General features: G+C 37.8%; 2 protein-coding genes across 6 annotated transcripts; one reads left to right on the top strand and one right to left on the bottom strand.

Annotated features, from left to right (window-relative positions):
• The first annotated feature begins 547 nt into the window (after positions 1-547).
• LOC306898051 (OX-2 membrane glycoprotein) lies at positions 548-16188 on the top strand. Of its 4 annotated transcripts, XM_079463277.1 has the most exons (8): positions 578-718; positions 2005-2099; positions 2257-2460; positions 2554-2589; positions 3168-3497; positions 6671-6949; positions 7090-7195; positions 15657-16177. In XM_079463277.1, the coding sequence occupies exons 2-7, from the start codon at positions 2027-2029 to the stop codon at positions 7176-7178; spliced, it is 1011 nt and encodes a 336-aa protein (XP_079319403.1). In that variant the 5' UTR covers positions 578-718; positions 2005-2026; the 3' UTR covers positions 7179-7195; positions 15657-16177. The 4 variants fall into 4 exon arrangements, 3 of the variants coding, with proteins under 3 accessions (XP_079319402.1, XP_079319401.1, XP_079319403.1); XM_079463276.1 differs by lacking the exon at positions 15657-16177 and adding an exon at positions 13028-13707 and having other exon boundaries at positions 548-718; positions 2257-2589; XM_079463275.1 differs by having other exon boundaries at positions 556-718; positions 2257-2589; positions 15657-16188.
• Positions 16189-17080: 892 nt separating this feature from the next.
• Positions 17081-21048, bottom strand: btla (B and T lymphocyte associated). Of its 2 annotated transcripts, XM_079462128.1 has the most exons (7): positions 20744-21048; positions 20537-20607; positions 19969-20286; positions 19841-19882; positions 19509-19631; positions 19373-19413; positions 17081-19287 (listed from the first exon to the last, which is right to left on the bottom strand). In XM_079462128.1, the coding sequence occupies exons 3-7, from the start codon at positions 20273-20275 to the stop codon at positions 18967-18969; spliced, it is 834 nt and encodes a 277-aa protein (XP_079318254.1). In that variant the 5' UTR covers positions 20276-20286; positions 20537-20607; positions 20744-21048; the 3' UTR covers positions 17081-18966. The 2 variants fall into 2 exon arrangements, with proteins under 2 accessions (XP_079318254.1, XP_079318253.1); XM_079462127.1 differs by having other exon boundaries at positions 20537-20749.
• Between the last annotated feature and the right edge of the window lie 982 nt (positions 21049-22030).

Raw genomic sequence — 22030 nt, 5'->3', positions numbered from 1 at the left:
TTAATCAGTCAACTGCAAATACCACAAAACCCCCTTAAAACTGCTTGAGCAGATGAACTTTGCGAATGGCACGACAGACAGCACTTTTCACCAAGTTTTCCGCATCACCAATAGTGTAAAGGATAGTGCCACTCGCAAAGAATCTCTAAGAAATACAAACAGTTTGTGCCGTTGTTAGAGCCAGACTCCGACGAGCTCCGCACCTGTTGCTATGGCGGCAAGTCCAGGATGAGCTTCGAAGAACCGAACAATCCAAGTTCATGTGAAATCCAGCTAACTGAGTTTCGGTAGAAGTTAGTAGAAAAATAAATAAACTCAAGCACGTGAAAACTGTTCTGAGATAGTTTATTTATGTTTCCCCTCTGACCCTAGATCAGGGGCTTAACATAAGTGATACTACGTTTTTTTATATTAAGTAATAAGCAGGAAAGACGTTAAACCAAAATGCTTTAAAATAGTTATTTTTTTAAGCAGTTCTAGTAGACAGATCGTACCACAAGATGTCACTAGATGTTTGCATAAAACATTCTCCCCTGAACGTGCTTGGGCCCTTTCCAAACCCTGATTGTTATGCTTCCCACGTTTGACGGCTCCTGTCTCCCCACTTCCAGCTTCACCCGTATCCCGAAACACACACATACCAGAGTTACTTTGAGACGCTGGATTCTCCGACACCTTCATTTGAACAAAAGGAATTAATGTAACCATGCATCGCAAGGTGAGTCTGTTTTCTTTTTTAGAAAAGCGGAGTTTGTTATCTTAGCAAAGAAGCATTAATAAAGTATTTTTAATAAAAACAATGTTTTTCTTGAAAAGTATACTTTTATAAATAAATAGGCTATAACTAAATGTTGTTTATTAGACCAACGTTGCTCAAAAAACGCTTCTTGACTGCTGACGTTTTATGTTTATTCTAACTATAAACTGTACTGTTAGAATTTAGCCTACACCGTTTCTTTCTATTTTTGTAGTCCGCTATTTCTAATAGTTTCTTAAATTATTAAAGGTTATTCGAGATTGTGCAAACTTGTTTTTACTGAATGTTTTGAACTGTAAATTATGAATCACAAATTTAGTTATCTAGGCTATTTATACGCAACAATGTTAAAAATAAACTGAGCTCAAAAAAAGAAATGACGGAAAAACTAGTAGTTTTCTTTTTTTTAAATAAACAAAAACAAAAAATGCTCATCGAATTTGAGGTCAACGGGGACGTGTAGCTGCCTGGAAGTATTTGTCCTTAAGCAGCACACTTTCTGTGGATTTCCTGGCAAAGCTTAGCCAGAAGTCATTTTAAGCATACAGTAGTTTGTAGAAGGGGCAGGGCAACCGATTTCCTCAGCAACTTCCCACAGGAGCACCAGAAAGGTGACATATACGGGCAGGATGCAGATGTTTGGTGATATTTTATTTTTTCAAAGACACATCTTTTACAGAATCCAGAAATGTTGGATTGGAGAATGTCATGAATAGCACAATGAATCAAACTAACTTTAGAAAGAGTTTAAAAAGACTAACCAGAGCTGTACATTAGAACCCATTTATCCAAGTGTTTCCGAATCTCACTGGCTCTGATGTATTGTTAGTGTTAAATTACTTTGGACCAAATTATTTGCTTGTTATGTTCCCCTGCTGTATATAAACTTCTTAAACTTTATAATAGTATTTTGCATCATATTTAATTTCAGAGCAGCCATGGTGCTAGAATTTAGTATTTTAAAAATAAAAATGACTTTAAGAACTGTTGTGTTTTGTCATATTATTTAATTTCATTTAACTTTGTTTAAAATGAATTAGGATTGCATGTATTTGACCGTTCCATTTTTAATATAACCAGACTGCATCCTCCCGTCCTCACAAGTTCAACTCCTTAATTTGTCTCCTTCAAGTCCGATCTAGCAAGGACTCTTCTACTGCCTATTTGTGGAGCCGTTCTGTAATGCACATAACTAGTTCTTGCAGTATTCTGAAAATGCATAATATGATTGTCTCATTTTTCTTTAGTGATCTTCTTGCAGTCAGTTCTATGATGTGCAGATTTATGACAGCTCTGTTCCTGCAGGTCTGGGCAACCCTAATGTTGCTGTCTCGACTGCATGGTACGTGTTCATCTCTTTTATCTAAGCTTTACTGAAAATATATTTTAACAATAAAAAATGTAAACATCATTATAGAAAAGTTTTTCACCTCTGTCTTTTGGTTGAAGTGATAAACTGTTCTTTTAAGTCTTGTGATTTTGTATTTGGTATTTTCTAGGTAAGGTAATCGCACCATCACATCCGCAGGCAGTAGCTGGTCTTCCCTTCATGATGTTATGTAATATTACCATGGAGACAGATGAGGTTCTAAAACAGGTGCTGTGGTTAGATATGACAAATAAAACTTTATTGCACTATCAGCCCGGAAAGTCTGATCCTGTCACCAAAGTGGAAGGAGTCGAGCTCACTGCAAAAATTGCAGGTCAGCATGCTCACACCAGCATCATCACCATCAGCAATGCTGGGCCAGCCAATGAGGGCTGTTATCAGTGTCTTTTCGATGTGTACCCGACAGGACGGCAGAAAGGAAGGACGTGTCTCTCCCTAATGGGTAAGGTGAATCACCTTTACACTTCCTAAAAATACCTCAAACAGTTTGAACATTCTTTCTGTGCTTTGATGCTTTCCCCCCACTTTTAATTGCAAAGGAAAACTGGCTGATTTATCAAAGCAAAAAAACTTGTTAGACATGTGTTCCTAATGAATGACCATTATAGCACTGTCACATTACACTTGTAAGACATCGGAAGGCACATGACAGGATATTTACATTTACATTTAGCAGACGCTTTTATCCAAAGCGACTTACATTGCATTATCCTATACATTTTACATAGGTATCTGCAATCCCCCGGGATCCAAACCACAACCTTGCGTTGTTAACACAATGCTCTTACCACTGAGCTACAGGAAAGCTTGAACATTTTAATTCACTGTAATGCCCAAACAGGAAGTGGTTAAGAACCACATTCCTGCACAACCCACCGTATTAAAATAAAAACCACAAATCTGCACAAAAGATGAAACTGTCATAGGGTTTGTGACAGGTTAAATAAGGTGTTATGACCTTATGAGAGAGTCAAGTTACTCACAAGTCTCAGTAATTTTTTCTGTTTGTATTGTCTCTAGCAAAGGTGGAGATGATGGGCAACAAAACTGTTGTGAGTGGAAAGCCTTTTACTTTATCATGCAAGTACATCCTCAATAAGCGAGTCCAGCAGGTTTTATGGACAAAAACAGCTGAGCAGGGGGACACAACTACTGTTGCTTCTTATTACAAGAATGGCAAGCCTATCATTGAAGCACCTTTCCACGATCGGTTATCTCTAAATCCATCCCTCGGCCAAACACAACTCTCCATTTACCAGGCTCAGACAGAGGATGAAGGATGTTACACCTGCGAGTTCCATACATATCCAGATGGCTCTAAGAGCGCAACCGCTTGTCTGTCTGTATATGGTAAGTCTAAACTTCCATGATTTATTCACTAATTTAAATAAGTGTTTCACACCTTTGATTATTTTATTTATATAATAATGTGCACAGTACAGTTTAATGTATTTATAGATGAGTTGACAGTTGACTTGAAAAATGTAAGTGTGCACCTATGCACACATAAATGTGTTTCACTAAATCACATGTGTTTTTGTGTGGGTTTAAAACATTTCACACATGTGCTCTGATGGAAAACTACTTTGCCTTTTTCCGTAAGTGTTGTTTGGGTAATTTACTGCAGTACACCATACGAAGACCCCTACTCTGTGTTCCGGCTCTTGCAGTATTTTAATGTGTGTATGTGTGTGAGTGGGTGGGTGTATTTGAAAGAATGTGAAAGAGAAAGTGGGAAAGGGGAGAAAATATGTGTGTTTCGGTCAAATTATGTTAAAGTTTGTGTTCCACAAAAATAAAGTAAAACCTGAAGTCACCTACACTGCGGGAACTACCCAAGAGTGTCCTATGAGAAACTGGCTAACCCACCACCAAAAAACCACAAAAAAAACAGAAAATAGTACTTGGTTATTTCTTTACAGATTTTTCATATATTATGTAAAAAGCATCGAAAACATGGTTTATGGGTACACTGCCTCTGTTCTCATGAAGACAATTCCTTAAAAACATACTAAATGGCATTTTATAGAAAAATACGCGTGATCACATTTTTCATTTTCAAATTCTAAATTTGCGAGGCGCCACAGCGAGAGCAGCATGCAGCTTTTTTTATGTTGCTAGGTAACCCCAGAAATAGCTGTCCTGTCAGTCAAGTATTATAGCGTGAGTGCTCTAGTTGCTGTTAACTGTCATATTATCAGAAACTTTAAAAAGGTTCATGGAGAAGGCGCTTGTTCTGACCTTGCTCCGTTAACCTGCAGCAGCCAACACAAGTTTCTCCTTCATCATTAGACAATGTGTAAAACGGCAGATGATGTCAAGTGCTTTTCTGCTCAGAGTTGAGTTTTTTTCAACTTCAGGTGCTCAAAGCCCTCCGCCAGAAATGTGAGGCGCATAAGCAGCGCGCAAAACGGTCCCTGCCAACTGAAAACAATTCAATGAGGGGCGTCTAACATCAATAAACGCTTTCTATGTGATCGGCCTAGAGTGTTCTTTAAAGCTTAGGCTTTAAGGTTAGGGGATAGGATAGACTTTACCGTTTGTACTGTGTAAAAAAATCATTTACGAGAAGCTTTGTAAACCACATATATGAGTATAGGATTAAAATGGTTTTGAATTCAGTTTCAGCAAATATTAAATAGAGATAAGTGCCACATTGTTCTAATGTTAAATTGTAGTTTTGTATAAGTAACACGGTAAAACCATTGAAAACAGAAAGTTAACTATTAGTATAAGCTAATGGTGGTTCTAATGTTTGGCTGTGACTGTAGTTTAGGGGCGACTATGGGACGACGGCCAGTGCTGTTACTGTGTCTGTGTTCCTCTAGAACAGAGCTCACTGTGTCTGCTTTCTCTCTGTTGATATTCCTCAAACAGTCTGGCTCTTGTCACCATAAACACTCAAACAGCATCATCAGTGGACAGAGCATAACCCTCCCGTCTACTTGACATGGCTTGTTTTGTTTCTCTTTTATCTGACTTATGTCATGTCTGTCTTTGGAGTCTGCAGCAGACATGACCTATGTCTGACAACTTGCCATCAGCATAACATCACAAGTGTCTTCTTTTGTCTTGTAGTTGAAGCTCCTTCTCATAGTAAGACAGAAGATTGTTGACAAGTACAGGATGCTTACTGGACAAACAAAAAGCTCATGAATATGTACCATTTGTGGTTCTTGCTGTTGTTGAAACTCTTGTTTCTATTGTTGTTAAGGATGCTCTGCATTGCCCTTATTACAAGATACAAAAATGTGTATATGTGTTGCACAAATATGTGAACTTTAGATTTTCTGAAAAGTTAATGCGGTGAAATTTAAATATTCCTAAATAGGGGATTATTGCTATTGTATCAAACATATTTTTGATCTTGAGCGGTGTTGCCATGGCGAGACAACATTTGTTGAAGAAGGGGAAAACAGGAAGTTTCTCATGTCTGAAAAAAATCCAAACAATTTAAATTTGGCAAACGTTTTTTTTCAAAGCGACTTACAATGCATTGTCCTATACAGTTTTTTTTATTCTAAGTATGTGGAATAACCTGGGATCGAACCCACAACCTTGGCATTGCTAGTGCCATGATCTAACCACTGAGCTGAGTGTTGTTCTCTTATTCAAATTATAAATTATATCTCCAAACAAAAATAATAACTAATTAGGCGCGCTTGAATTATTTAATGCTGGTTTTAGTCTGTTAAGGGTATTTTAGAAATGTTAATAACATGGGTTACCTTAACATTTTTTATTATAATATTAAACCACCAAAATATGTATACATTTTCTTCAAATTTTTGTTGTCATTGCAGGCGGGTTTATATTTACCGTTAAGAAAAGTGATTTGTGTAACCTGATTAAAATAGCCTTGGTTTTATAGAAAGAAAATCTGGACAAATGATGACTAAAAATAAGCATTTCTTAACTCTAGACATTACTTTTGAAGACAGGCGCATTTTAAAGTGACAAACATTTTTTTTATCCGAATCAAAACAGCAGTCATTTATTCCTTAAACAGAGTAGTGTGAGGCAATATTAGTGTACAAAGACATCAAAATGCCTACTCTCTCATTTCTGCATAGAAAGATTACATAAGCACAGTCTGAAATGGTTACAGTTATTGTTCCATGTGAGCCTGGTTGTCTAACCGTGCTGAATCGTGCTAATGTGTGCATTTAGAGGCGTTATAGCTCAGTCTCCTGTGTTACCAAGGCAGCACGTGACGCGTTTGTGTTTACATTCTAAAAATGTCCATTATCAGACCACGGTGGAAAAGGAAACCATTTACGTACCGGCTGGCATGGATCGGCACAGAGTGGAACGATGAACGAGAACGATTCAGCATGATGATGGAAAAGCACTCATGGACATGGAGGGGGTTGCACCTATTTTAGCTCTTTTAAATGAGGGTTTTAACACTATACATGCTATTGTAAAGGCAAAAACCAGCAAAAAGGTTTTGATACTGAAGAGCAAATAAAGGTGGTTTGAGTTTTCAAGTAGTTTTCATATCCCTTTAACGTGTCTTCCAGTCTTACCCAAACCCGAGGCCAGTTACATCATTTTATCGCAAGACACTGTTGAGGCAAACTGCACAGCTGTGTCCCGTCCTGCTGCAGAGATCTCTTGGAATGTGGAGGGTCATAACCAAACACTGGGCCCTTCCGTGACATCCTTCTACCAGCTGGGAGACGGTACCACAATGGTGGTCAGTTCCATTCAGCTGCGGCCTGAACTACTGGACAATGAACTTAAGTGCGAAGTTCATCATCAAGGCCTTGGCTTACCCATATTTGTCTATCTAAACAAACGTGAGTTAAACCAGGAGTAAAATCGTCTCTAAAATACATCTTAGTCCTTAATGCATAGCATAAGATAATTCTCTAAATGCCTTTTATGTCTTAAATTTCCAAGTATAATCTAATGTTTTAAATGTTTTTTATGTTAACAGCTAGAACCGGATATGTCATTGTGATTTCTGCAAGCTGTGTGGCTCTTGTGCTGCTTATTTGTCTGTGTATTTGCCTGAAGAGATGCTGACTTCACCTGCTGATAGGGTCAGTAGCACCACACACATCTGTACATCTTAATTTCATGCTTACATTCATTTCGTACTTTGAATTTCAGGACATGTGTTTAAAAAACATGGGTGTTATGTGATATGAACGTTTTCCTGCAATAGTTTTGAATTGATATGGATAAATTGGTAAATATTGAAACAGTACTTAAAGGGATAGTTAAAAGGTTTTATTATTTTATCATTTACTCACCCACATGTCATTCCAAACCTGTATGGCTTTCTTTCTTCAACACATAAAAAAGATTTTGATCTTGAGAATGTTGGTAACCAAACAACACTGGTGTGTGCAAGCAGGCATGTCAACAGGCCTTACCTGCAATTGAGGTGATACTTCCAGGACGGGTGGCCTCTTTCCCTGATCAATGAGCTTTTAGAAGTTGTTTTCAAAATATGTTAGCTTTACTGCTAACATAGAAAATAACTTTTTTCACATGATGTATTGCTAATTGTTGTCAATGTGCTTGACTTCAAGTGGCGTTGCATAGAGAGATTGGAGTTTGATGTAAAAGTAAAGCCGGAGCGATTTGTGAGTTATCATGTTAAATAATCTTCTCACGATGGACAAAATAATCGTACTTGTGAGTTTTATCATAATCGAGCAGTCCTAGTTGTTATCACCGAATAAATCTGACAGGGTGATCATGACGCAGATGCAAAGCTTCTTGTCACATGAGTAAATATTTGGACACCAAATAATGATTTGAAATATTTAATTAGCTCATTTGTAAATAGAAACCTTCCACAAGAAGAAAAACGATTTCTAGTGGCTTTTATCCAAGACACAGACAAACAAGACAATAAGGTTTAGACATTTGTAAATATAATATCATATATGCTATTTATTAGACATAATCATTTCTTATCTTTTTAAGGTAAAGATGTTACTTTTAGCAATAGTTGTCTGGGAATAACCACCATCATAGTCTCAAGGGATTTTGTGATATTGACACAAACTGCAATCTATTAATTCGTGTTCATTGACAAATTCATATGAATACATATATATATATATATATACATACCAACACAATCTGATGGGAATTCACACTTACACTCTCTCATTTGTATGTCTTGTTAGGATTTGACTTCTCGCTGTGATGTTAGGTTTTGCGTCGGGATAAGGGGAACCATTTAGCGTTGTTTTGCCACCGTGTAAAAGTCGCGTTTTCAGCTATATTAGCCTTTGCCGCTGTGATTTTAGGGTTTGGTGTGAGATAAGGTGTTGACTCCTAAAATATTTACCACTTCTTCTGATATCAGGTTATAAATATATAAATGTTCATACACACGCAGTCTGTGTATTGAAAGTCGTGCTAGTGACACAAAACAATTGGGAAATTCATGTCTATAAACACAAATTAATACATTTCTTGCCTATGCCACGAACTGCCTTAAGACTGGGTTGGAATAACATAGGCTACCTCAGAATGTTGTGACTGACCAATTAACATTAAGTATTACTTTTACTAAAATGGAATTACAATAATAATAATTTTATAGAATTTATCCAGTTATGTGGTTGAGACTGTGTTTACACTAACATGTGACCAGGGGCCTGTTTCAATAAGGAGGTTCAACCAACCAACACAGAGTTAAAATGTGAACTCTGAGTGGTTTTACACAAAGATGTTAAACGTTAAGTTTTTTGGTTTCAGAACAGCTGACCTGAGTTAGTTTTATCAACTCTGGGTAGGCTGAATGTAAATGAAAGAATAAATGAATGAAACAACAGAAATAAAACAGAAATAATGAAAAGATTATCATGTTCTCACTCTGCATCATTCACTAGTGATGAGTGTGAGACATCATGGTGTATAGGACACTTGTTAGGGTGTCAGACTATCGTGTCTGTTTAAGACTGATCAGCAGTTCGAACTCGGCTGTTAGGAATTTTGAGTAGGAATGTCTGCACATCCAAATAAATTGTTCATTACCTTTATCGCTTAATTTCTCCATTTGACTGTATTTATTGATTTCTTTATTCATGCACTTTATTTATACACTTTATTAAGTAATTTCTTGCCTCCATAGAAAACCACCATGAACGAAGTGTGTGCCATGAATGACTATATTAATGAATGAATAAGGTTTAAAAAGGGGGAGGAGATGGAAAGAAACATCTCGGTTACGTATGTAATCTCCATTCCCCGATGGAGGGAATGAGAAGTTGTGTCGACAGAATGGGGTTTGACTTGAGAACCTATAATCTCTGACTGACTTGAAAAGGCCAATGAAAATTGGCGAATGAAATTTGCTGCATTCATTCACCATTTGTGCTGAGGAGACTGAGAACCATGTCTCGACTGCTGCAGCGGGCGGCCAGCGTTGTGGCATGAAAGGACACAACGTCTCGTTCTCTCCATCAGGGAAAGGAGGTTCCATCCGTAACCGAGACGTTCCCTTTCTTTCGGTCTCTTGACGTTGTGTCGACAGAATGGGGTTCCTATGAAAATGCCACGGCGCTGTCAATCTCTAGCGCTGTCAATCTCTAGCGGCAAGATGCTGACTGGGCTGGGCGTGTGAAACGTGAGTGCTAATTCAAAATTGTAACCTTCCAGGGGAGAGGTAGAGGGTCCAGAGCTTAAAAAAGGTTGGGAGCCCCTTCCACTTTCCGTCATGGGCGGAGGCCTAGTTTCTCTAACGGCGAGAACACGCCCGGCACCGTAAGGGCCATTGGGAAGCGCTATTCCCTCACTGAGAAAACACACTCACGACTCAACCCTCACACAGTCTCGCCGATCGGGGAGAACTCGTGGTAGAATGTGCGGACTGCAAGGGAGTATCACAAGAAGGTGGAGGTCCACCTGGGAGAGGTCATGGGAGCCAATCAAGAGGATACATTAGACGCAACCGCCATATGGGGGGGCTACCACGTGTGGAGCACTAGGCTCGGTTGGAGCCATCCGCTAGATGCTCAAGTAACAGGCCTAAGGGGCGGGGCTATTCCGCCCAGCCCGCCACCAAGGAGTGCTTAGTGATGGATGGAATGCCTATTCTTCGCCCTAGCGGGGAAAGAGGGGAGGCTGAATAGCGCACTGACCCATCCGGGGGGGGTTAGCTTGCCCAAGAGGGACCCCTGTCGAAAACCAGGGGGTTAGGGTGCATCAGCAGAAAGGCGTGATGGCGCAGCTCCCTCCTTTTCTTGGGGACAATGAAGTACGGGCTGATAAACCCTGAGAACATCTCAACCAGATGGACCAGCTCGATCGGACCCTTCACCAGAGGATCCTTGCCTCTGAATGAGGTGGAGAGGATGCCCCGAAACTTCGGCGGGCGCTTGACGAACTGAATCGCATAGCCGAGACGGATCGTGCTCCCCAGCCACAGTGATGGTCTGGGAAGAGTCAACCAGGCTCCCAGGGACCAAGAAAAGGGGACTAGGGGTTCGATCTGCTTCACCGCGGGCAGGCCCCTGGGGAGGAGAGCGGCTCTGCTGACATACCTGCCTGGCGATACTGCAGCTCATCGCACTGTCTGACTGAGAGTGCTAATGGCTGCCGGAGGATATGCCTGACACTGTGTCTCGCCGTGACGCAATGTCGGGTCGCCGAACACCGCCCTTTGGAGGGTGAGAGGGGCTGTGAGAAAGGCCCAGGGAGAGAGGAAACTCTTTTAATGAGAATGTGGGCGTCAGGTAGGGCAGGAACCGTCCCAGTCTGACCGGCCAGCGATGAAGAGGCTGGGGTTGAGCCCGATGGTGGGCCCCCACGAACACAGCGGGACATGCCACGCAGAAGAAATTTGCTCTTTTAGAAAGAAACACATCTGGTTTACTACCGAGACGCCCAGGGGACACTGCTGAAGAAGGGACAATCCGCTGCACCACATCCAAGACCAGCAATAATAAATGCAGGAGTTGTCAGCATTCGATGTGATGGCTCCGAAGAACAAAAGGTGAATGAATGCAGAACGCTGGCTCCCTTTTATATCCGGATATCCGGGGCGGAGACTGGCATGCAAATTTTATTCGCCAATTTTCAAATCAGTAAGATATGAAGTCAAACCCCATTCTGTCGACAAGTCGAGAATCTGACAGAAAGGGAACTCTAGGTTTACCCAAGAAAACCTGCTCCTGACCTGGTTAGGATCACAGAGTAAGTTACTATGGTTACTGATTCTGAGTATAAGTGACCTCTCTTTTCGAAATGGGCTAAAGTGAACCCCGCTTTCTCAGGTTTGACTCACATTTTGAAATGGAAAACATAGTTTTCAGGGTTAATATACTCAGAGTTTTTACTAAACCTTCTTTTTGAAACGGGCCCCTGTATTCAGATGTTGTACCATAATGTAAACGCCTTTCAGCCATTGTATCTGACTTCACAGGTCAACGTCTCACAAAACCTTTTATGAATTTAAAAAAATCTACCATGACTGAAAACAAATGTATTGTTAGTATCAATTATCTAATAATTTACTACTGGTAACCAAATTAATCTATTGTAAAATGTTACCAGATTAAATTATTGCTTTAGGGGCTCAAAGACTTTCGCATTGTGGTTATCTTTTAAGATACATGGGGTTAAAAGTTGTTCAAAATTAATGCTGCTTCAAAATGGTTTGCAGGGTGCACGCGAACACCTTAAAAAAGCTGCAGGTGATTGTGGTAGAGGTAAAACATTTTTACAAACTTCCTGTCCCAGTCAAGCTCTTTAATGTCATAAGACCACTCGGAGCATATGTGTGAGGTGATGTTTTTTACTCATGTTGTACAACAATTTATTGTATATTATTGACACTTCAGTTCAACCACACAGACAGACCTCGACCTCTGTCTAACTTGCCGTTAAATTCAGGCTTTTATTCAAAGTAACTTGCACAAAGACAGTTTTTAGTGCTGTTCATGAACCTCCTCTCAGTCAACAATGTTTGAAAATATTGCCAACCCAGACCACTAGGCCACACCACCATCATCTACCACCCACATCTAGAGCCAAATGTAGTAAACAAAAAACCTCATATGAATGGTTGGAATAGCATTAACCATAAAGGCTATAATCTATTCTTTCTGGGAAACAGTTATTCCCATAACTGTAGGCTACTTTGTGGACTATGAAGTTACTAAATACACATTTCTCAGTTAGAATCACTGTAATCGACAATACTGTTTATATGCCAAATGTATAATTTACCTGACCTCAGTTTTACATGGCCTGCAAAATGGTTTAATACCCAAATAGTAATATTATAAATTTCCGCACATACATGTTTAGTTAAAAAGACTGCTATTTAAACAAAACATAATGCTTGATTAAAATCATATTTGCATGTAGCTATTCTTTGGTTGAAACAATGTTTTTTTTTTAGTTGACAGCTTAAAAACATTGAGTTAATTTATGATTCACTTCCCTCTGATCACCATCAGATTAAAATATGAAAGTAAGGCTGGGTTGACGACTGTTTTAAAGGGATAGTTCACTCAAAATTCTGTAATCATTTATTCAAGGATGTTTATAACCACTATAGTAGGAAAAAATACTTTATATATATATATTGTTCTGTTGAACAGAAAATAAGATATTGTGAAGAATGTAAGAAAGCAAACAGTTCTGGGCCAGTTCTGTTTCCTACTATTATAGTCAATGGGGTCCAAGAACTGGTACAAGCATTCTTCTCTGTGTTCAACCAAAGAAAGAAATGTACACATGTTTTGAACAATTAGAGAGAGTAAATTTCATTTTTGGTTGAACCAACTCTTTAAATACTGGCCTGCCCACAGAAACCTTCACAGAGCAGACGATGAAGAGCAAACCTACATGTATAACCAGTCTCAAAAATCTCTATTCACACTCAACTTTTTGTTTTCTTTCAGGCCCTTCTTCCTTCTTTGGTTTCCATACTGTCCTCTTTTAGAATCAAGAGGTCACCAGAGAGGAAAGGAAAAGGGCATTTCATGTTTGCGGTTGCTAAAAAACATTGTGACTAAAATATACACTAGAGAAGAAGCCAACAAAAACTAAGAATCCTTTTTAGACACAATGTTCTCTTACAGTGCGTTTTAAGGGACATTTCACCCAAAAGTGAATATTCTCTTATCATTAACTCACCCCTGGGTTGCTCCAAACCTGTATAAATATTTTTGTCCTGTTGAACACAAAGGAAGCTATTTGGAGGAATGTCAGTAACCAAACAGGGCTGGGTTTCCCGATAACGATGGATCTTAGCACTTAAGAGCGTTTTCTACGAGGCACTTTGCGAATGTTTGTCATCGTTTCACGTGCGTTTTCCAAAAATGCACTTAACGTGACTGCACGTAGCAGTGCTTTAAGTGCTATGTACGAGTCGCTATCCGTTTGGCAGGTGCTGAAATGTCACCTTATACAATGGCTTGTTTTTGTAGCACGAGCTAGTTTTCGAAACCTGATGTGCATGTGGTAGGTGAATATTGTTGAATGTTGTTTAACATATTTTTTTGCAACGTGTAATACTTTCTCTATGTGTAGATAGTACTTGTCTACTGTAATTGTGCAATATATTTAGGACGTTCAAGGGAAAATAAAAAAGATAAAATCTAAAGTAAATAAAAATGCTTTGTGTTTCTTGAACCACATTTTATTACACTTGTGGGTGGTGTGGTGGTGGCAATTTCAAGTTAAGTTTTTATTAGGGCCTATGTATTTTCTAGCTCCAAACTAAATGTTTATTGTACACATACATTACCAGCACTTTATTGATAATAAGCACAAAGTGTGTTCATTATGAATATGAACCTTTCAATTAGAGAACGATAAAGGGAAGAGCTAGTCAATCCAATTTCTCAGCAAATCAGGTATTCCGTTTATTTAAGTATTGCCTTCTACAGCTGTTGGAACATATGCAGTGTGTAATATATAAGGTTTGTAACAGCCTGAAAACCTTTAAGCACATGGTTTCTCTAAATAATTAGAGGATGGTTCACACTAGTCTCAAAGAGGAAATCATGGCTGCACTAAACAGCAGCAGGAAAAAGACAAAGACACTGAGCATTTTGACCACTTTTCTTTCTTCAACATTTTATCTTTGCATAAAATGTGGAGTAACTTTAATACAGCAATCCAAAAACAAACATGCATCCCTTGTAAGAATCAACAACCTGGCTATACTATATATTTCTTTATTCTTTACTTTATTAATGTATGTTCAGTCCTTTCATTTTTATTTTACTGTATTTGTTATTAATTTAGTTTAGTAATTGAAATATTTCAACAAACCAAAAACTGACTAAATAAAAAATGATAAATCACATATAGGCATGATTAAGTTTAAGCGCAATTCTCTTGTTGTCCTTCAGGTGACCTCTTAAATTTGTCTTTTACGATGCATTTGGGGCTCCACGTTTACTCCTGAGCACTTGTAGATCTACGGTGATTTTTAAGCGCTTCTTAAGTTAGATGCTTTTGGGAAACAGACCATAAAATTAAGATCATTCGTACGATCGTTTTTACGATCAACTTTTGGGAAACGCATCCCAGATCTCATGCCCATTTACTGCCATAGTAGGATAAATAAGTGCTATGGGAGTCAATCAGAGATGGTATCGGTTTGGTTATTGACATTATAGTTCTACCCACAAGTAGATTTGATGTTTTATGTTCTGAGAATTTCTGGTTTGAATCCTTTTGTTTCAGAAAGGTCACCATCACAATGTACTGCAGCTTTTCGTCAAAAGTCCCAAGGTCACTTGCACTGTCAGATAAAATACATCAGGAAAGGAGCAGTAAAATACAATGCAATGCGAAGTATGTCTTTACACAGCCACGTTTATCTACAGAACCACAGGAAGTCTAAGGAGTTACCGCTTCCTGTCTTTTGCAAGAAGCCCTCCCAACCTCATCTTATGTCATGACTGATGGCTTTTAAGTTGCCATCAGCAACAGGAAATCATTGTTTAGAGAGTGTTTTAGGAAGGTTAAAATGCTAAATGATAAAGCTATAAACTGCTTCTACGGATTCAAGGAAATATATTCGTCATCTTCTCCAAAAACAAGATGAGTGCCAAAATAAGTGACCTTATGGAACAGTTTTTTAAAGCTGTCACACAATGTCTGTTCCTGTCCCAAACGTCTCTCCCAGTTTATATTGTAGAGCCATCATTTGCACAGTTTGTTTAATATAAATATTGATTAAATCGAAAATAAATAGTTATATTATAACCAATCACAGACCGGAAGTCCCCTTTGGGCAAGGTGCATACATCCTATGAGCTTACAAGTAGTTTTCTTTACAGTGGCACATTACTGCAGAGCCATCAGGTGTAAGGTGGCTTCTTTCAGTCATGACCTGCATGACCGTCAACCTTCTGATCACAAGCCCAACGCTCTAACCACCAGGCCACAACTACAAGGTTGTTTTGGTACTCGGCCCGTAATTCGGAAATCGAACACCCCGCCTTTAAACGCCTCAATGGAATATCAGCTAATTCCTCTTTTTCCTTTCTTCCTCCCTTTCTTTTTGAATCCCAGATGAAAGAAAATGCTGCTATGCCCAGATGTTCTTCCTGACCAAACAAGTCAACGTCTTCTAATATACCGTAACTGCTTTACAGTACAAAAACAACAATTGAATCACTCAGCTAATAAGATGCATAATTTATTAAAGGGTGTATATTTTTGAGATTCCCTTTCTCTAAAAAAGGCAGGAATCCAAGCAAACCTGCATTATCTGATTGTTCCATCTCTGTCATTATGTAACAGCATACAAAAACATTATTGTTAGCATTAAGGAGGTTTGAGTTTATCAGAGGGAAACACTCTTCGAGAAAGAATAACATTTTGGTCTTGGGTACCAAGTTTTTGTTGTGATGTTTGGAATAAAGTAAAATTTGATGTCTTTCTTTCCCACTAGAGGGAAATACACTGTAGCTTGATAAGTTTAACCCACATGTCATTATAAAATGTCAATTTCCACCTCCTTTCCCTTTGACAGCTGTATAACATGTGTAATTTAAAGGTTAATCTGAAATTATAAAATAAAAGTCTTGTGCAAAAGTATTGTGTTTTTGTTTGCATTGTTTACTACCGCAAATGGCAAGCATACCTGTTTTTGCATCAGAGGTATCCACCGTTTGTGTTCATACACCCACTCATAAAGGAAATAATGACCACATTTCACAGTGTCTACTAGTGACGTTTCTCCCTTTTACCAAACTTACTTTACCAAACTTACTTTACTGAAATGATTGCAGTTATTCCTTCACTTTTCTTCATTGTCAATATGGGTTTGATAGTATTTTACATACCTATACAGGTTCACGATGTGGTGTGTGCTGAATCTCTTTTGCTAGATGGATCTCTTACATTTAAAAGCAGACATTGTAGGATTATAATATTGGTGCTGAGGTAGTGAATAGCCTTTTTACACATAAGAAAGAATGGGCTTATGGGGATTCTGGTTCATACCCTTCATTGTGATCCTATCATCTTACACTTTGCTCTATACAAGTAATAAAATAAACCCAAATGCATTTTTAAAGCAGAAGAGAAAGGTGCGGATACAAAACTTCACCAGTGAAAGATCCTCAGGACAGTGGCTATACAGACCATGCTGTTGGGAACTGAGAATTAACATTTACTTTCTGTGGAACTTAATTGACTGTGTTTACAGTATACAAACAAAAATAAAAAAAAGCGAAAGAAAAGTCCCATTTAGTAAAAATCAGCTCTGAGCAGTTTTAAGTTTTGATTTTGACTTTGTATATAAAACCTTTTTTGGTTTTCTAAAAAAGTTCCTAAATGTAAATAACGCAAATAAAAAAACATCACAATGTAAATAAGATATCACATAATAAGTGTGTGTGAATGTGAATAATTCAATTTGTAAGAAAGATTTAATCTTATAACCACAAGGTGACAAGTTGTTCTTTGATTTGTTTAATTTCATTATTTTTAAATGAATCACACCAGTTTATCAGATAATGATTCACAAAAAGCATTCAAAAAACATACAAATCTTCTTAATCCCCTTTTTTGGTAAAATCACCTGGCCATTTTCATAAGGACAGTTTTGCTTTTATTCTGATAAGAAGAACAGAAAATTGTGGGGAGAACAGAAAGTGTTTTTCTAATACTTGAATGATCAGAGACCAGTTCTCAAACTGACTCGTGTAAAGGTAAAGACTGTGATAAAAATAATTTTTGGAACTTCCCTTAAAAGGAATGAGTCACAGCCACAGTTCTCAGGTGAAGCCTGTCTGTCATAATTTACCCTCAGATTGTTCCAAACCTGTCTTTGTTCTGCTGAACGCAAAGATATTTGGAAGAATGTCAGTAAACAAACAGATTTCGTCCTCTATTTATTGCCATATTGGGGAAATAAATACTATGGGAGTCAATGGGGGATGAGATCTGTTTGGTTACTGACATTCTTGCAGATATTTTCCTTCGTGTTTAGCATAACAAATACATTTATACAGGATTGGAACAACCTGAGGGTGAGTGAATAATGATAGAATTTCAATTTTTTGGGTAAACTATCCCTTTAAAGTCAAATTTGTTACTGAAATATTGCAGCGTTTATTGCAAATTGCTTCCCAATGTGGTTCTTTCTCTTTTTAAAATTTCCCTCATAATCTTCAATTATAATCTGAAAATGTACTTCCGTCCTGTAGTGCCTATCCATCTTAAATTAAGTAAGTATGGCTAAAATACACTACAAGACTTTTGCTCAGATTAAGTCCTGATTTTCAGTGTGGAGTCTGTTCAGTCTGCAGATTTGATCCGTTAGTGTGTTTCTATGTGAAATTTTCAAAAAGTCAAGGGCAAATTTACGATGTCTAGTTAAAAAAAATCTGTTCAGACTTTAAAAGTCTTGTAGTGTATTCCAGCCATTTTTAGGCGGCTTGGGCGAAGCATCTGTTAACTCCTCCCCTTCAACTGTTAGTCTGCTCCCAGTTCCATTTAAAAATAAGACGACCAATCGTCGCAGTGAAAAAACTAGCTACAAATTTTTTTAAATTCTTGAGAATTCTTCAGAATACTGAAGTAAACACCATCGCAACTTCCAGTTCACAGGGACTTTAACAGCCGCACACAGATTTACACGTTTGCAGTTTAAACATTCAGGTGTGGTGCAATGAAAAATATTGGATAAACTGACTCACACAACACACACGTGCACACTGTACAGTATGAATAGAAAGGAGTATGTTATTCATCAACCTGTAATACATTTACAGTTGGAGGCCGTATGTGTTATGCTTCAGTGTGGGTGGTATATAATCCCACAATCCCCCAACCCCCCACCCACCTCCTTATACAGGAAACGAGTTGTGCTCTTGTGGGCTTCTCAGTTTGTACTGTGTAGACATAAAATATAAGACTTAGACACTGATTACATTGTATATATCCAAGAGTGGCGGAGAGAGTACCATTACATTTCTGATTCATTAAATGTTCTACAAAAAGTATTTTTAATCCTTAATACATATCACTGATAAATTTGAAATATGATGATTTAAAGCTAAATTCAATGCTAAATAATAAGAACCTTTAGTATTTGAAGAAAAATAATTTAATATAGCACACTGCTTTGAAATCGTTGTAAAAGTGTTAAAATGTAAAAGAAAATGGTTGAATTTACTGGTGGTTTACTAAAAATGTCGTCCACAATCTGCACAATTTGCTCCATGATGACCATCCTAAAGAGCAATGAGAGAATGACAGCCGCGACAGAGGAATCCTTTTCCTCGAAAGAGTGTCAGTTTTAGTGATTTCTTAAAACAGGCATGTTTCTTAGAACTTCCTTTTAAAGTATCTCAGTAAATGTTTTATTCAATTACCGAAATCGGATTGCAGAATATTCTGAAGGCTCTGTTTCTTGCTGTACTGTTCTTCTTGGCCCTCGTGATATAGCCTGGTGATTTAAAGAAGCATACACAAGAGGATTCTCTTCTTCGTCTGTCGATCTGACATAGTTCTGGCAACCTTTTGATTCTGTCATATTGGCTGAGAGTCGTTCATCTGATGGACGGTCTCTATGCAATCCTGCTCTGACTGGTGGAGTGTCATAAGCCGAGGTCAGTCGGGCTGAGGGAGGGTGGCTGTTGTGAGCAGGATGAGACGGAGTAGTCGGATCACTTCTTTGTGTTTTTATGTACTGTGAAAGGGTAAAGCAAGCATTTACTATGGTTTAAATTCAAACAATAAACATTTACACAGATCAAAATTCAAACAAAAGATACCTGAATTGTAGTTTTTGTTTCTTTTCTTGCAGATTTTCTCCCTATAAATAATTGGATCATCAATTCGGATCAAGCATGCAGTTTTATGCATCTAAACCAAAATGTTACGTTTAGTTTAAACCTCTAAATCACTCACCGTGGCATCTGATGATAAGTAATGATACAGTGATAACTATGACCACCAGCCCTACTAGTCCTCCGCAGATATACACATATGGCCAAAACCACGGCAGAACATCATTTAGATTTACCTCATGACCTAAAATGAAAAACATTGAAGTTGTTGTAATTACCATTATTGTTGTTCTTATTATTATTGTAATAATTATTGTTGTATAATTACAATATGTATATCGACTCAAAAACCCTTCCTTCAAATATCCCCATGCACAAAGACGTTTCAGAATTACTAACAAGTATCATAAAAAATTGAACAACAATTTAACATAACAATTTAAATCTCCTTACTTGTGTTGCTTTTATTCTCAGAACCTGAATTCTCCTCATGTGCTAAAAATAAATTTTAAAACATCTCCAAGTAGTGTAAAAACGAAATGTGAATATTACAATTTTTATGAATCTTTTATTTTACTCACCGATCACTGTGACATTTATATGATGACTTACAGAATTCTGGCTTTTACATCTGTATAATCCTGCATCCTTCATGGAGATGTTCAGAAATGTCAGGAATGCGATCCCCGCGTACTGTGTGCTATTCGTCCACATTGTTTTTATGTCTTTAGAGTGATTTAAGGATTTACAGTCATTTTCATAGATTTTGCACCATGAGACTGTTGGGTACTGCTGACAATCGTTTATAATTACAGTACAGTTTATGTTTAACCTTGTCATTACAGAAGCACTAAACTGTGTGTTTCGTGGTACTTTGATAGATGTCATGCATAAGGGCTCTAAAAAATAAGGAAAACAGGAAAAAAATATGTAAGAAAGTACAATACAGGAAATATACCATATTTAAGTAGTTGAACGCAGTCTACCCCTGCTGTTATAATGCCGACCAAATGCCAATGAACACACAGAAATACATCTGGACATACACAGTTATAATGGTTCAACATGTCAGGTTCAATAAAAATGTAGTTTGGTTACTAAACACTGTATGTATAAGCATTATGAGTACTTAATAAAGTTAATACTCACCAGTTGTGTTTCCACTGACATGAAGCAGTATAACACAAGCAACCAGCTCACAGATAATCTGTAAGACACAGCTGCACATGGTTAAATGTCTTTAACCAAGTGTTATGAACCGTTGTACTGACAGAGAGCTGAACGTATTGTGTTTCGTGTGTGAGGGAAAGAGCAAAAGTGAAGTTTTTCTGCAGGTTTCTCTATGACATCACTCACCATCTCTGTTTCTCTTCTCTTGTACTTCCTTACTTGTATACGTACACCTTACAGGATCATGCGTCTCTTCACCTGTTGTATTTCTCCGTATTTCTTTCTGGCTTTCTCTCTGTGGCCGTATTTCACAGTTGCTCTTTATGGTTTGTCCTCTTTTGCCATTGGATGTATCTAACCAGTTCTGGTGACTTCGCAGAGGTTTAATGTTGAACCTTCTTGCAAAAGCTTACGAGAAAAAGGATGAAGAAAACGGGTGTATTTCAGCTGAAGACACCCCCTTGTGGATAACACCTCACTATCATTATACTGAAGTGTTCATCTCTCTATTCTGTCATGTAGTTTAAAATATCTGAAGCGTTCTTGTGTGAAACAAAATGAAACTGATATGGTCACATCGCCATCTAGTGCAGTAAAACCGAAATTATACAGTAATAGGGACAAAATAGTATGTTCTTTGGCAAGTCTTAAAAATTTTATATAATGCAACCTTAGATGAACGACAGCATGTGACATATTTCACGTCATTATTTATTAGCAAAAACTAGGCCAATTTTCGGCTTCCATAGGAATTAAGAGGGGAAGGAAGCAGGTCTGGATGCCTTTGATGAATTGATCAGGGAGCAGATTCAAATGTGTTAACATGATGTGAAGACATCAGCGATATCGATGCATTCCTTGAGAAAACTTTGGATCCAAATGTTTGGATTTTTGTGTGTTGTAAATCATTATTAGTCACCCTTTATGTCTGTCACTGGGTTATGCAAATATATAACTAATAAAAAGTATTAAAAGTGCATGTCAACTTTGAATTTGGACATCCAAGGTTTTGGGAGGAAAGCAATGATGTATTTATTATTTTCAGATCTATTGCTGCGTCCAAAGTTGCATACTATGCATCTGAAAAAGTATTTGAAAATAGAATTAGTATGTCCCAAGTCATAGTATGCCAAAATAAGTGTTCTCAAATTACCCGGATGGTCTACTGTTTCGAGTGAAAATTTGAAGTGTGAATCCATGGACTCTTAACTCTTACCCACAACTTACCACGAGAGGGCGGTGTTTAGTGACAATACGCTGCATTAATAACATTAAATAAAAGATGCTACGCTCAATTAATAAATGTAAGTATACAGTAAACATTACATACAAAATAATAAAAACTTAAATGAAAGTTTTTGTATTTTCGTGACAGTTAAGGATCACAGTGTCGTCTTTATGTAAAAACGGCCACTTCCGTTTCAGGTTAGTAGTCCCAGTGTGTGCATACTGTTTTGCTATTCGCACTAAAAT

This window comes from Barbatula barbatula, assembly GCF_947034865.1.
Source record: "Barbatula barbatula genome assembly, chromosome: 8".
Taxonomy (NCBI): domain Eukaryota; kingdom Metazoa; phylum Chordata; class Actinopteri; order Cypriniformes; family Nemacheilidae; genus Barbatula; species Barbatula barbatula.
Note: the sequence above shows the minus strand (reverse complement) of the source record. Positions and strands in the feature narration are given on the sequence as shown.

Coding starts and splice junctions, on each gene's coding strand:
- LOC306898051 (XM_079463275.1), top strand. CDS start 2,027: ATGATGTGCAGATTTATGACAGCTCTGTTCCTGCAGGTCTGGGCAACC. Junction 2,590..3,167: donor GACGTGTCTCTCCCTAATGG/GTAAGGTGAATC, acceptor TATTGTCTCTAG/CAAAGGTGGAGATGATGGGC. Junction 6,950..7,089: donor ATTTGTCTATCTAAACAAAC/GTGAGTTAAACC, acceptor TTATGTTAACAG/CTAGAACCGGATATGTCATT.
- btla (XM_079462127.1), bottom strand. CDS start 20,615: ATGTGCAGCTGTGTCTTACAGATTATCTGTGAGCTGGTTGCTTGTGTT. Junction 20,287..20,536: donor TGTCAGTGGAAACACAACTG/GTGAGTATTAAC, acceptor CTTATTTTTTAG/AGCCCTTATGCATGACATCT. Junction 19,883..19,968: donor TATAAATGTCACAGTGATCG/GTGAGTAAAATA, acceptor ATTTATTTTTAG/CACATGAGGAGAATTCAGGT.